The sequence below is a fragment of the Panthera onca genome, chromosome B2, assembly GCF_046562875.1.
Source record: "Panthera onca isolate mPanOnc1 chromosome B2, mPanOnc1 haplotype 2, whole genome shotgun sequence".
NCBI lineage: Eukaryota > Metazoa > Chordata > Mammalia > Carnivora > Felidae > Panthera > Panthera onca.
The window spans coordinates 53979571-53995034 of NC_138343.1; the positions used below are offsets into that span (position 1 = coordinate 53979571).

General features: G+C 42.5%; 2 protein-coding genes across 9 annotated transcripts in view; one reads left to right on the forward strand and one right to left on the reverse strand.

Annotated features, from left to right (window-relative positions):
• Positions 1–3511, reverse strand: part of DST (dystonin) — a 497583-nt gene extending 494072 nt beyond the window's left edge. For 2 of the 7 annotated variants that reach the window (XM_078447031.2, XM_078447029.2), the window contains exons 1-2: positions 3216–3500; positions 2585–2619 (exon numbers count right to left, since the gene is read on the reverse strand). In XM_078447031.2, coding sequence (XP_078303157.2) covers positions 2585–2619; positions 3216–3396 — 216 coding nt within the window. In that variant the 5' untranslated portion in view covers positions 3397–3500. Of the gene's footprint in view, positions 1–2557; positions 2620–3215 lie in introns of all 7 variants that reach the window. The other 5 variants (XM_078447025.2, XM_078447024.2, XM_078447030.2 and 2 more) reach the window with 4 other exon arrangements.
• Positions 3512–4104: 593 nt separating this feature from the next.
• Positions 4105–15464, forward strand: part of BEND6 (BEN domain containing 6) — a 63281-nt gene continuing 51921 nt past the window's right edge. For both annotated transcript variants that reach the window (XM_060615817.3, XM_060615818.3), the window contains exon 1: positions 4105–4277. The gene's annotated coding sequence lies outside the window, so the exon portion shown is untranslated. The remainder of the gene's footprint in view (positions 4278–15464) is intronic.

Here is a 15464-nt window from a genome sequence, read left to right on the forward strand (position 1 = left end):
CACAATGGAAATGCTGAAAGTGAATTATCTACTTACTGAGATTGGAATGAAGAAGGCACTAAGTTCTTAGTTCAGTATGATTATGACTGGTCAAAAACTCAAAACATTTTCTTTGAGAAATATTTTGCAGCAGCTACTGCTAAAAAGCAACAAGAATATCCATTATGCTACTCAAATTCTGATTTTTTGAAAAGCTGGAATCCAAAAAATTCAGAGGTATTTCTCAAGGAGAAAATCCTGCAAGAAATGGCATTTTGATAAAAAGGGAGGAAAAAAAATAATTCCCAATGTTTTCCTTAAAGGAAAATGTTTTATTTGTGGTAAGCATAAAACAGTGAAAAAATGTGGCACTTTCATGCACTTGGGATGTTCACATAACTTTCTTTGAGTAGTTTACCAAAGAAACTTGGTACAGAAAGACACACAGATAGCCCATCAACAAATTAAGCTAATACTGTATTTAATTTCCTGAGGAAAAAACATTCTAACCAAATTCATTTTGTTATGATTAGTGACTTACATTTTTAATACAAACTCCAGGGCAATTTTAAAAGCTGGAAAGAGATTCAGCAAATGTTGAATTCCAAGCAATATCCTGAGAATGTGCATTTTTTTTTTCTGCCCAACTCTGGGTTCTATTTGCCAATTTATGAGAACTGGCACACACTGAGAAATTTTTTTATTCATTCAATAAATATTTATTAAGAACCCACTATATACCAGGCAGTAGGGATACAGCCCTAAAAGGAGAGACATGGTTCATGTCCTCAAAGAGTTCATATGCTAGCAGATTAGGCAAATATGAAGTATAGACAAGATGTCAAATTGGATTAGGAATTGTGTGAAATGAGTTAAAGCATTAAACAACTGTCCCCAGCTTTCCTAACCAAATGCAAGCACAGGATAAATGCTTAACTAAGAGATAACTAAACAAGACATAGTCCTATCACATTTTTTCATTTGTGTTTTAGCTAAAATGCCTAATGGTAAATAAATTAATTCATAACAGGATTATTTTGGTTCTATCACTTATTTGTATGGAGCTGGTAATCTCTTCTTAAAATAAAAATCCTAAATTTTGATGTTTGCACCCTGACCATTACTTATTTTTGTCACATCTAAATGAGTTATTCTATTTAATTAATCAGATATTCAAAAATGTTGCTTCATAACAGAGTTTATGTTGTTTCCTTTAAGTTTGAATTAATTAGTTGAATTAAGACTTCATTTAAATTGTGCAAAGATTTTTATTTTTACACATTTTTAAATTCAATTTTATAACCTGTAATGGTAGCTACCCATTACTGAATATTTACTATGAACTAAGTGGGTTGTTTTTGGTTTTGTTGTTTTTTTTTGTTTTTTTTTTACATAATTACTTGTAAATTTCCCCTCCCACTGTAACCCTGCAAGGTACTATTTTACAGATGGGGAAACTGAGATGCTGAGAAGTTAAGAGAGTTTTCCAGAACCACACAGCTAGTTAGTGAAAAGACAGAAATGGAACCTCTTGATTATCTGACTGGTAAATTTATTCTCTTAAGTATCCTAAATTGAGAAGAGTTCTCACCCACCCTCCAGGGCTACATGCAGTGGGATTACTCACTGTGCAACATTATAGTGATGTTGTAATAATTCAATTAAAGCTTTCAAGCAACCAGAGTCCAAGAAAACATCTATGGTGCAATAAAACATCTGATTAACTAGTGAAACGAAATGTGAAATAACGTCTCAGGTAAATAGCAAGTAAATGGAGGGTGTCTAACTACCAAGTCTTTGCTAAAATGAGTAAACCACAGCAAGCATCCTTACTGTTAACCTCCAAGCCTGGCTGTGTGAAACTCTCCTAAAAAGAGGGAAAATTGTCTCACACTAATAGGGGGTTGGCCTGGAAATTCATAAAGGAATGCTGGGCCTGGGAGAGCTTGTGCTTTTTGTTTTGTCCTACCTTCAGTGGGGCTGGTCCTGTAACAGCCCCACCTAATCACTGCACCCACATCACCTGCTCACGTAGGGATGGTCCGCATTCGAGACCAAAGACCGGCGCACGGGATCAGATAAGGCCGGATCACAACCACCGTCCTTTGCAAAAAGCATCAGATGGCCCGAATAAAACATGGGCAGCTTTATGAGTGAGTAAGAATGTACACTGGAAAGACTAAAATGAAATGCATATGGATCAAATTGCTCTGCACCAACCTCCTAAGAGCTCCCCTCTGTCGTTGGCTCTCCAAGGGAACCACCACAGCCAGCTCACAGCACCCAGCTTCCACCCGCAAATTACATATTGTAAACGAAACTGAGATCCACCCCGTGGCGAAGTTTCCTAAGGTCTGTAGCGCTTTTAGGGGCCGTCTTTCTCCCTCTGGTACAGTGGCTCCACCACACAAGAAATCTGCTAACACCGCCGGTTCGGCGGGCACCAACGGTGGGGAATCGCTTAAAAAGAAACGTCACTTTAGGCTTGGGGGCAGCATGCTCGCCATTCAATGCCCTGCTGGTTTCTTAACACGCATATGATTAATATTGGTACTCAGGAAAGAGAACTTCTTCTGACCTTGAGCGTGCGCGCTAAATAAATTACCTCAGAACGAAAGTGGTGGGATCTCATAACAGCATCTGGGGAGAAAAGAGAAAAACGAGACTTCATTTAACTCCTTGCTCTTCACCTGCCGAGTTACTAAGCACTTACCTGAGGAACAAGGGTCGGGAAGACACATCCCGGACGCCTTAAATTCAGTGAGGACATACTATAGGGCGGGGAGGTTACTAGGCCATCGATCTCTAGGTGATTTCTCCGCGAGAAGTTTCAGGGAAAGTTCTGGGAGAGTTGGGGAGCCCCGAACTCTCCGTGCCTTACTTTCTTACCCCTAAGCTCCAGCGATGGATGGGTGGAGGGAGGCTGCCGCAGCCCCGGATTCCGCTCCAATTACCCTTAGGGCTCTAGCAAACTGCCGCTAAGAACTGGCGTCGGTGCCTCCTCCCCTCCCAGCTCTGGGCATCACCGTGGGTATCCCAACAGAGACCGGAGGAAGGCGGTGAGGGCAAAAAGGGCAAGCAAAGAACGTTATATACATAAACGTACTCAGCTTGCGAAGTGGGCAGCGATGGGGGTAGGGACCGCAGCGCTGAAGGGGAGAGAACCCCGCTTCACTCTCCAAATCGGCTTAAATGTTCCTCCTAGCCCGAAAGAAAGCCGTCGCGGCGTGTCTTACCTCGGCTCCTTGAACGACCCGAAAAGACCGATTTCATCGGATGCCTCCCTTTCTGGAGCCTGCGGTGCCAGCAGCAAAAGAAGACGATGGTGGCGATGGTGCCCAGCAGAAGCAACAAGAGGAAGAGGGCACATTGGATGCTGTAGGGTCTCAGCAAGACGAGGAAAGCCGCGGCGATCATGGTGCGGGCGAGGCGGGGGCGGCTCGGCGGCGGGGCTGGAGGGCGGCGGCACAGGCACCCGCGCCGGGCGCACCACGGAGCGGCGGGCACGGGCGAGCGCGGCTCAGCGCGTCATGCCCGGCGCTCGCGGCCCCGCGCCCAGCCCAATGGCTGCGCACCCCGCGCCAGCCGCGCTATGCGAGTGATCCAGGGCTGCGGGGAGCGCTTGCCATGACTCAGCAGACGGCGACGAGGCAGGGACTTGGCGGCGGGGAGCCTCCCCCCTCTCTCCCCAGGCGCCCCCGCCCCCGTCCGTGCGCAGCCCCCGGGCGCAGCCCCGCCAGGGACGCGGCGGGCTGGGAGGAGCAGCACTGCCGCCGCGGCCACCCGGGTCCCGCGCATCGTCTTGCGGCCGCCGCCGGCCTCGGCATCCCACAAGCCGGGCGCACGTGGGTCGGGGCGGGGACTCGGCGCCCGGGCTGCGGCGGCGGCGGCGGCGGCGGCCCGCGGGGGGCGGGAATGGGGCGCCGCGGCGGGGGCTCGCCTGATGACATCACGGCCGGGCTGCGGCAACGCGGGCGCGCGGACATGGCTGCGGCGGCTTCGGCGGCGGCCGCGGGCTGCGCCCGGGCCTGAGCGCCCAGCGCCCTCCCGCGGGGCCGCCCTCCAGTCCGCGCGGTCCGCGGGTGCACAGATCGCGCGCCTCTCAGCTCCCCGACACCTGGGGCTTCCACCTATCCAGCCTCCCTGGGCCGAACTGCTGGGGAGCCCGGCGACAGGGGGCGCCAAGGAGCCAGGGGGAAAACCGTGAGGCGCTGGCGGGAGCCTGCAGGCGGTGCTACCCCCACCTCCCACCTCCCCGCGCCCCGCCCCGAGGTTGGGGCTTTGGAGGATGCAGCCGGGTGAGCTATTGCTTGCGGGGGGTTCCTCGCACGCTGAAGCGTGAATGCCGGGAAGGGCCTTCCCTGGGAATTGGGGTTTTCCAAGAACGGGAGGCCCACCCTCTCCAAGCCTCTCTAAAGTGGGAGCGCTCCCCGGTAGAACGCTCCGGTCTGCAGACGTGAACTGTGACACCCCCAATCTAGGTGCTATTTCGCAGCCGAGAAACGGGCACTTCCATGCATTTACCGTCAAACCCTGACTCATCTAGTGCGTTTGGAGAGAGAGGCAATTTAAGATTTAGGGACCTGGCAGATAAAGGAAGTTGGAGATTGGCTTGTAAATATTTTGAAGAGAAATATTTCAGGGAGTGTGAGGAAATAATGATCTGTCACACTCAAAATGAACACATTCCCTCCAGCCCCCTCCCCTTTCTTCATAACCAGCAAAAAGTATATTGTTGATGCCGGGAGATTTTACAGTGGTCGCTGGTGCAATGCCAACGCAGGAGGTGTGGCGGGAGCGCTGCAGTGTGCCTTTCTGCGGACAGCCACCGCCACCTGGCCCGGACGCCGCTGCGGCTGCAGTCTGCGGCATCGGTTGGCCTTGGCAGGCCCAGCGTTCCCTATACCGCGTTAAGCTGCACCCTAGGCAATGCAGGCGTTTCCTATGGGGGGCTGTTTTTAACTTGTTTTGTTTTATTTACCCGCATAAGGCAACTGCAATTATAGTGACATAAAGTAACATATTACTGCATTTGTGGAGTTTCTAATAACTACAAAGGTGGACTCTTACTTTGGAACATTTGAGACACTGAAGAAATTGTCATAGAAAAGTAATTTGTAAAATTCTGAAAAGCATTCAAAGAATAGATGACAATACTTAAGTTTTATTTGCGTGTAGGAATTTAAAATCAGTATTGTTTTCTAACTATACAAAATCAACAGTGCAACTCTGCATAAAAGCTTAACCATTGATGTTCTTAAGGCCTAGAACACGTTACCATGTGTAAGCATTAAAAGAAATTCCAAAAGGCATTGGCTAGTGCATTTCCTAAATGCCAGATTCATAAACGTGGGAAACCACGGATTAAATGTTCTTATGTACAACATGTTTCCTAAAACAAAATAAACAGTCAAGTTGTTGACATGTTGTATCACATTCGGTCGTTTGGGTTTGAAGATGCAAGGACCTTGCTTGCAGATGCTGTATAAGATGCTGTATATGGGAATGTTGAATGTCAGAGAATAGGCTATATACTACAAGTCAAGATAGACTTCAGAGGCCCCTGGCACTCGCGGTCTGACAGGTAGGATAGCCTCATGTTCACATTGCTCAAAGGTCTCCTGATACCGCAGCCCACTGCAGTGAGAGATTGTACTCCTGTCCATTGTGCAGGAGTATTGAAGACTGTCCACAATGTGTGGCACATCAGGAAAGGAAGAATTCTTTACTGCATTGACTCCCAGTGGCCCGGTAGAGTAATTTAAAACAACAACAAAAATGAACTAACCTTTTGCAAACATTGGGAGAAATGACTAATAGAATTTAGAAAGGTCAGTTTTACTTTGATACTTCCCACTGACTAAAATTTGTGAGTGAGCTAAAATGGTCTAAATATCCTTGAAACATGTCTAAGACCACAAACACAGCATAGTAACCAATGTGCTCCAAACTCTGCATTTTTAACAACAAAAAGCAACTAAATAGCAATTATGGTTTTCTGAGCTATTACTTTAGCACAATTGTTATCATCCTGTGTCTTGCTGCAGCCATTTATAAGTTTCAAGTATACACAAGAACATCATTTGTCTATCTTGGCAGACAAATGCTTTACCTGCGTGCAGTAGGATTATAGATATTTCTTTTTAGATGCATTTGTGTCTGTTCTTTACATCAGTTACCTCAAGGATACTAATAATAAGGAAACCAGATCATTGATAGAATTTAGTATTTAGGTTCCATTGTTTTCTGATTTGTTGCTAATTTATCATTTCCATCTCCAAATAATGGCATGTTATTAATTGCTTCTTTCTGTGTGTTTATGTAATGCTAATGCATTGTGGAATTTAATAAATATTAAATTAGCCAATCAATCCTTTTTGGAAGTTAATTTAATAGAATTCATATATTTTCTTTCTGCTAGGTTTTCATTACAAAGAATAATTGACATTGTATCAAAGTCACAAAAAGATTAAGGTTTGGCAGTAGGAATGGAGGAGGAAGGTCCTTGGTCAATGTTTCATATGAAGAAATGAGCAATCAAGATGGAAAAGTATATATAATATTTTGACTTTTTATGATAGTGAGTTAGCACCCAAGAGAAGACAAATGAGTTGATAAAAATAGGAGTGTTTGGTGTCAGGAATGTAGAAGATGACCTATCACGCAGCCCTTCTTCTCTTTGGATTCTCAGCCAAATTGGATTGAGAACACACATGAGGAACCAAAAGGAAACAAAAATATTAACTTTATTCAGAGTAAAGTCAGATTGAAGAACATGGCTTAGATTCAAGGCCAAAATGAGATATCTCATTTCTTTTCTCCTAACTCTGCACACCCATCCGGTCACAGCTGAAGAACTACAGGCCTTTCCAACACTAAGGCACTAGGATTCTACTTCTTACCAGGAGACCAGAGGCCAAAAAAGAGCGTGACACTCTCCCACTCATGAGGTTTGCAGCATTAGTGAACAAGAGACAGGACCATATGTGAGAAGGGGACCTTTCATATATCAACTGGAAGGCCCTCCCCAACTTCCCCCATCACTGAGTCATTTGCCTCCCAAAGTAAGAGTGAGTAACGAACTTTAATAAAGATAGAAGCTCTGTGGTACTTCTCTAAGAGATGGGAAGTTGTGGCACAAATTCCTAATTCATGGGTCAGGAGAAGCATCAGGAAAAAAAGGAGGCTCCACCCTAAGCTTTGTGGTGACCAACTTAGAGAAAGGGAGGAATGAAGATGACTCAACCTTTGAGCTAGGGTGGTAGGACAGTTCTGTAGGAAAAGAGGACAAACTGAATCTTAGACCCATCGAGATAGAGGCACCAGAATGTCCATGTAAAATTATCCAACAAGCCCACGGAAACATGGGTAGAAAAGTCAGAACCGGAGACAGACTGGGAGTCATGAACATGAATTATAGTTGAGGTCATGATGGACAAAATGACTAAGGAAGAGAAACTAGGAAACCAGAACTTTGGAACCAGAACTTTGGAGACAACTTTCATTTGTGGACAGCAGAGGACAGCAGAAGGCAAGTCCACGGAAGCCAGAGTAGGAAGTGTTCCAATTTAGTGGCACACTAGAACAGAGGCACAAATGGGAGGGGAAGGTGTGCAAGGACTGAGGACTGGTGATGAGGTGACCTTCCAGAGTACTGATTCATTGTGGTGGGAGAGGTTAAAACCAAACATCAACATGTTGAAGAGGGAGTAGGAGGTGAAAACAGTAGAGAACCTCTGTCCACAATCTTTGGAGAAATTTAACCCTAAAACTTAAATTCTAACTCTAAAAGTTAATTCATCTAAAAGGGACAAGTAGAGAGAGCTGGATTAAAGCCTGAGTAATGGTTTTTTGGTTTTTGTTTGTTTTTTGTTTTGTTTTGTTTCTGTTTTGTTTTTTTGGTCAGGATAAGGGTACCTAAACAAGTTTCCAGGGAACCTGAGAAATGGAACCAACAGAGGGAGGGGAAATTGAGAGTTAAAGAGAGGAGGGAAGAAGGCATTCTTCTGGCCAGGTGTGGTTTAGCTGTTTATACCTGCAGTCTTCTCCCCACCCCCACCCCCACCCCCATGGGTTCTTTCTGCTCTCCAGCTGCTTTCGACTCTGCAGTTAACACTCACCCTGACTCGTTAGGATGGCTCCCTGCCCATGGTCTCCTCCCCACCATCCCTGACTACTAACACTCAAACTAGGAGAGTGATTTTTTTTTAGACAAAGATAAGGAATGTCTTGGAATGTAGCCCAGGTTATCTGTAAGCTTTTATTACAACTTAAATGGAAGTGAGTGTATTACCCAACTGATAATCACACAATGACACTACATAAAAACATGACCCCTTTGGAAACAAAAAGTGTAGGTAAGAATGGCTCTAGCAACAAAGTTTTAGAAATGAATCATATTGAGTTTGGACTGGTGAAGCTTTTTACTCTCAGAATTTAAGTGGCAGAGGAGAGCCTTGGTGGCTCAGTCAGTGAGTGTCTGACTTAGGCTCAGTTTGTGGGTCTGAGCCCCATGTGGGGCTCTGTGCTGACAGCTCAGAGCCTGGAGCCTGCTTTGGGTTCTGTGTCTCCCTCTCTCTCTGCCCTTCCCCTTCCTGTGCGTGCTCTCTCTCTCTCTCTCTCTCTCAAAAATAAATAAACATTTTTTAAAATTAAAAAAATTTAAATGACATAAAAGGAAAATTGAGAGGTATCTGAGGAGGTATCTGAGGAAATGTGCTGTATCACCTATTTATTCACAAATGGCTTTTCATGACAGAGTGAGACCAACACCTGTGCCAACAAAGCACATGTTCTTGTGTTGAAAGGTAAAGGAGCTGCATTATCTAGAAGAACGTACATCATCTAATGTAATCTTGGAGGCAATTTCTAGCCACAGAAAAGGGAGCCATCATGTGGGTGGATGTCTTTTTAAAATTTGTGTTTATGAAGGAAAAATAATTATTATTTGCAGTAATATCAAATATTATTTTCAGTACACGGGAAAGGACTCATCTTGCCATAATAAAAACTTTTGAAATAACTTACAGGCATCATTGTAAGAGAAAATATTTCAAGTGAATCATTCCAAATTGTTCTTGTGACATTTTAGGAATTTTAGTGCCTAATTAGGATTTATTGTCCTGTGGGTTACAGAATCTAGAATAATGCTGTTGGGGCATGGGGGGAAAGTTATTTTTTGTGAACATTACAGATTTCTCAAAAAAAAAGTCTACGGAGTCTGAGAGTTTTTTTAAAAATGTCAGTGTAATTGAATTCATCTACTCTAGAATGCTTTGCAGACAGTTTTTGGAAAGTAATCATTTATTATCCACAAGCAAATAGAATTCATTTATGTAGTTTCTAACATTGAGTGTGGGATTAGTCATGCAGCAAAATACTAAGTCATTTGGCCATAAAATTTACTCATAGTTGTATGAACTGCCAATGGAAATTTTGAGAGCTGTTCATAAATCAAATTATAAAGCTCTTAGAGTTATAAATCACTGAGCAGCATTGTTCATTACTATTCAGAGAGTGTAAAATATTTCCACCATTTCTAAGTAAGGGCAATTTACAAAGCAAGTTTGAAAGCTGAAGTTAGTGACTTCCAGTTCCAAGGTAAGGCTTGTCATATAAGTTACAAGCATTTGTACTGCATTCTCAAGTGAAAGAAGAAAAAAAGTAAGATAGGAGGTTTATAGTTGCATAGTAAATATGCAATGATAAAATCTTTTCAAATGTTATTTATTTTTGAGACAGAGAGAGAGAGAGGGAGGGGGGGAGGGAGGGAGGGAGAGATAGTGAGGGAAGGACAGAGAGAGAGAGGGAGACACAGAATCTAAAGCAGGCTCCAGGCTCTGAGCTGTCAGCACAGAGCCTGACACAGGGCTCAAACTCAGGAACCATGAGATCATGACCTGAGCCGAAGTCGGTCACTTAAACAACTGAGCCACCCAGGTGCCTTGAGATGAATAAAATCTTGACTAATGTTTCTGAATAAAATCCCATGTTATCTTAATGAAATGATAGCAACATTTCCAGCTAAATTTCCTCCATTTTTTACAATAATTTTTTGTAGCCTTTTTGCATTAAATATTTTGTGCTAATAGATTTATATGTTAATTCATCAGCATGCTGATAGCCTGAAAGAATAATGTCACTAAGCAGAGGTAACAAATATCCCAAGAAGAACAGAGAACTTTTTTTTTCATTTTTTCTTTTTTTTTTTTTTATTTTTAAATTTTATTTAAATCTAAGCTAGTTAACATATAATGTAGTGTTAGTTTCAGGAGTAGAATTTAATGATTCGTCACTTACATATAACACCCAGTGCTCATCCAAACAAGTGCCCTCCTTAATGCCCATCACCCATTTAGCCCATCCCCCACCCACCTCCCCTCCAGCAACCCTCAGTTTGTTCTCTTTATTTAAGAGTCTCTTATGGTTTGCCTCCTTCACTTTTTATCTTATTTTTCCTTCCCTTCCCCTATGTTCATCTGTTTCATTTCTTAAATTCCACATATGCGTGAATCATATGATACTTATCTTTCTCTGACTGACTTATTTCATGTAGCGTAATACACTCTAGAAGAACAGAGAACTTTAATGAGTAACTGATGATTAGAAAAACTGTTTTCAGTGCCACACAATTCCACAGGTTATTGAAATTATCCCAATATAATGACATCCCACAGATCTAGAACAGAAAGAAAAGTATATCTTAAAATGTCTTGATTAACCTCAACACACTTTCTGGAGTAAAATAGGGAAACAAAACAGCAAACACACCATATTAGAATATAGTAAAGTTTGCATTTCAATGAAGAAAGCCAAGAAACTAAAGCCTGTTCTTGCTGGTCCTATCTGCTGCAGGAGTTCTTAATCTGGAATTCATAAACAGACTTCTAGGGTCCTGAAATTATGCATAAAAATGTGGGTCCCTTTTAGGGACCATGATCCATAGTTTTCATCAGGTTCTTAAAGAGTTACTAAGGAGAGAGAGACGAGAGATAGAAAGAGAAAGGAAGGAAGGGAGGGAAGAAGGGGAGGGAGGGGAGAGAGGAAGGAAGAGAGAGGGAGGGAGAGAGAGAGAATCATCAGAACCATACAGATACCACGTTTCTGCAGTATCAAATGATTCTCTCGTTTCATCGACATTAGCATCACCTAAGTACCTCCCCTGAGATTGGGAGAAGTGTCATAAACACTGTCTGTCTAGGATGAGTTGAGGAAACTCTCAACTCTACCCTATAAAATTTCAGGGACATCTCCCAAATGCAGGCAAATGCTGTCCATCCTGAGACTAACTGGACACGATCTGCTGTGAGTTTCCTGTCCTCTTACAACTTCGAACAGGTTAGAAAAGAGGCAAGTGAGTTCCCTAAGGTAATTTTCATTGAGATGTCACTTCTAACACTGAAAGGGAAGACTGGGTTAACTATCTAGGACCACTTCCATAGACCTCTATCATGGAAAGAAGGGCTAACTTGATTCCTGAGCTGTCTTCAGGCCAGTTAAGTATCCCAATTTATAGGTAGATGTTTGGATAGATAAGTCTATTCTGAGCCAAAAACACTAGTCCTAAAATTTAGTTCTGAGCTCAGGGTCTGCAAGGATCTCCATAGTCTTAAGGCTTAAAAGAAAGGCAGAAGGACTTAGTATCCAGCTCCCCAAAACTACTCCTAGACATCCTGGTGAATGTAGCAATTACTCTTACTAAATCCTGCCTCAACCCACAATCTTTGAGGCTTTTCAACATTCATCCTTCTTTGGAAACTTGGTAACTGGGGCCCTCAATCCAACAAGGATAATCCTTCATTTGGTATAGAAGACTGCCTGTCCATACCAAGCACTCAGCTCCATCTACTCATACGTCTAGCTTCCCACATTTGCCATGCTTATGAACTTTGACTCCCCTGTCCCCCCAACATCACCATATTTTCAGAACACTTGGCCCCAATGTCTCATCACTGTGATTCCATTCTGCCACATCACGAGGCTGGTTATTTCATCATTTGACTTTCTCATTCCAGTGGACAGGCCCAGTTTCCAGGGGTGTTCTGATCTCTCAGTCTGGCTGGTTCTATTTCCTCCAAGTTCCCTTCTGACCCTCTAGACTGTGAAGGGTTTAGTGACACAACGTTTATGTGTTCCACACAGACTTTGAACTGATGCCATTACTTACTTAAGTGTCCCAGCCCGCTCTGAGTCTAGTAGGCACTATTCTTTGCAAGTAAGCACAATTGCTTTTTGTGTCCATTTGAAACAAGGCAGGAATCCACCTTGAGAAGACACGATAGGACTGCAGTTAGTGTACCAGACCCCCTGGTGGTCTGCCTTCTGTGAGCTGTTGAAGTCTGGGTTTCAGTGCCTGGATTAAGAGACACCACCAGCAGCAGCCTGGGAGTTGGTTGGTCCAATCTTATTCGTCTGCCCCTCTCACTCAAAGGGCATGAAACAACATGTCCTGGACTTTTGCATTACTGAATGGCTGTCCTGGGGTGGACAACCAAGTTGTTTTAGTAAGTAGCTAATACTTCTGCTAAATGTTTCTTTACATACATTTACTCATTTAATCTTCACAGCAACAATGGATAGGTAGTACTCATCTCTATTTTATAGATAAGGACCTTGAGGCATAGAGAACAGAATTTCCACCAAGATCACACAGCCAGCAAGTGCCATGATTCTCCAGCACTTCAAAAACCATATGGTTTCTGTTGCATGCTTTTCATTTACACTGCCTCCCTGCCCACTGCAGCCCCTCCCCTGAAGGAACTCCTCCCAGTTAGGTTTGGGAAGCTACCCTTTCTCTCATCTGACTGTCCTTAGGCTAACCCAACTCAGATGAATGAGGGCCAGCCAGATACTCCTGCAGTATATCAGCTGTTTCCCAGCACACAAGAGATCTTCTCCTCCCCTTTGAGGGATTTGCCTAGAGTACTGCCTCTATCCTTCAGTCTAGCAAGACTTCTTTTATTGAAAATTACCATTTCATTGCCCCATCATTGGGTAAATTCAAATCAGCACCTCCAGGAAGCTAAACAGGCTTGGGGGGCAAGCAGAGTCCCACTTTGGAAAAGGGCCTCTATTAGAGACCATCTTTCTGTCTTTCATAAAAGGGGCACCTGTCTGGCTCAGTGGGTGGAGCATGTGACTCGGGTCTTGAGTTTAAGCCCCACATTGGCTGTGGAGCCTACTTAAAAAAAGGGGGGAGGATTGGTCTAATAATTTTTCTTTATACTTTTAAGTAAGATTGTGGTTTGTCTCATATAGTTCACAGGCATCCAAGTTAATTAACTATGTTTCTTAATGCGTCCCCCACTGCTGCCCCTTGTAAGCCACCACTCACCAAACACACACACACTATATGTGTAATCTAAGCTGTATGAAGAGGATCTGGGTCTTTTTCCTTCAATTAAGAATAATAATGCTACTATTAATAAACTAAATAAATAAATTAATAAATATGCTATTAATATACCTAACATATAGTCTCATAATGGTGTTATGAGACATAATACTGTTATTATCACCTTTTCACAGATAGGGAGACAGGCACAGAAATGTGACATGGTTAGTAAGTATTGGATCTATGGTTATGGATCCAGACAGTTTGATTGATTCTAGGTCCTGTGTTTGTGACCACTTATGTGACACTGCTTTATTATCTAATATATTTAGAAGAGATTCAGACTGGAAAACTCTCTCAAATGACATATGTAGCAAGACTTTACCTCTACCAAACAAACAAACAAACAAACAGAAAAAGATATTTCAGTCAGCTTTCTATCCTTTGGTAGGAGGATGTTTAGTCTTCCCCCTCTTGCTGTGAATAGGATGAACATCTTCCTGAGGTTCTGTCCCCCCCTTGGCTGTTTGAGCAATTTCTCTACTGGAATTCACAATCCTGGATTCACAACATTGTCCCAAAATGTCACCACCATTGAGCCCCTGTTCCTCTCAATCTTTGACACTCTTGAACCTTGAAGTTGACTTCCACACTTTGAACTCACTGTACCCATCTACCCTTCCTTGCTTTTATATAGCTCTCTAGACTTTAGCTGGATTGAGTAGATCCATTCCATTTCCTTGGGCTTCCTTCTTTGATCAATACTTGCATTCTCCACCCTTAACTAACTTCCTAGTCCTGACTTGCCCTATGGCTGCCCACACCCAGGTTTGGCAATACAAGTAACAGAGATGACATGGCCCTTTATATTTCCTCCCCTTTTTATCATTCTATGAATTTATTAATAGAAAAAAACTATAAGTTGTAAAGACAGATGAATGCATTTTTCTAATGACCTATACATAGGAGGTAGGGAAATAACTTAATAAAAAGTGTGAAATGTAGGTGATCATTTTTTTTAATTTTAATGTTGCTTTAACGTGGTATGAAAAAAATTAGGATGAGAAAGTTATTGGTAGCAGATGAGGGGGCAAACCACTTAAGGTGATTTATTAAGTAAATTATCTCAAGTATGTGACTCAGCATATAAATTATGTTTAGACCTCAACTTTTGAGACCATAAAAGTAAAAAATTAATAGAGACATTGTAAATGCTAACCAGTTATTTCATTAATATATGATATTAATATAGGGTATAATGGGGCAGATATTTCAAAGAGAAATTACTTTGTCCTTTCATGTTATAATTGATATGATAAATTAATATTTGAAAGTTGAATCACTCCTGATTTTTATGCATAGACATTGATTCTTGCATCAGAATTATTACATTTGGTGAATTTTAGAAATTGGTCTAAAATTTAATGTTCTAGAATATGATTACTTGAAGTAAAAAGCATAATGATCTCATCTTGCCCTCAACTTTCAAGATGAATAGAATGTTCTGCATTAATCAAAAAAATGTGAAATGGAAGATGATTTACATGACTTACAGTTATTCTAAAATGTAACTTTTAATTGATTTATTTTCCTTTATGCTTAACTCTGCATCTGTTTCTGATAAATGGGGAAAAGTCACATAAATACCAAGGGTTGGTGGGGGTGCAGGGAAGATGGTAACAGAAAAATAGCCACAACTTCTCACAAAAATTGATGTTTCCTAGAGATTTTGGAGACCCTGGAACCACAGGAAGCCTTGTCCAGAGTCCTTTTAAGTTTTGCATATACTTTCTTGTGCAAGCTTTCAAATAACTCCATGCATGGCTACAAGCTTTTCAGAGACAATTGATAGGGATAAGTAACATTGTAGAGGAGGTAAAGATTGTCTTCCACCATTCCCAGCCTCTGATTTCTGTGCTAATACCTCTCTGCTATAAAAGCCTTCTTCCTAAACACATCAAGATGAAAGTAAGCTATCTAACTTCAGGTAAGACAAAAGCTGGATCATTTAGCATCTGGCTCTCTTGCCAGATCAAGAGAAACAGAGAAACTCTAGTATAGATGATGAAGCTAATGTGGATGGCTAGTGTCAGTCCATTCAGGCTGCTATAACAGAATACCAGAGACTGGGTAACTTACAGAGACAATGGAC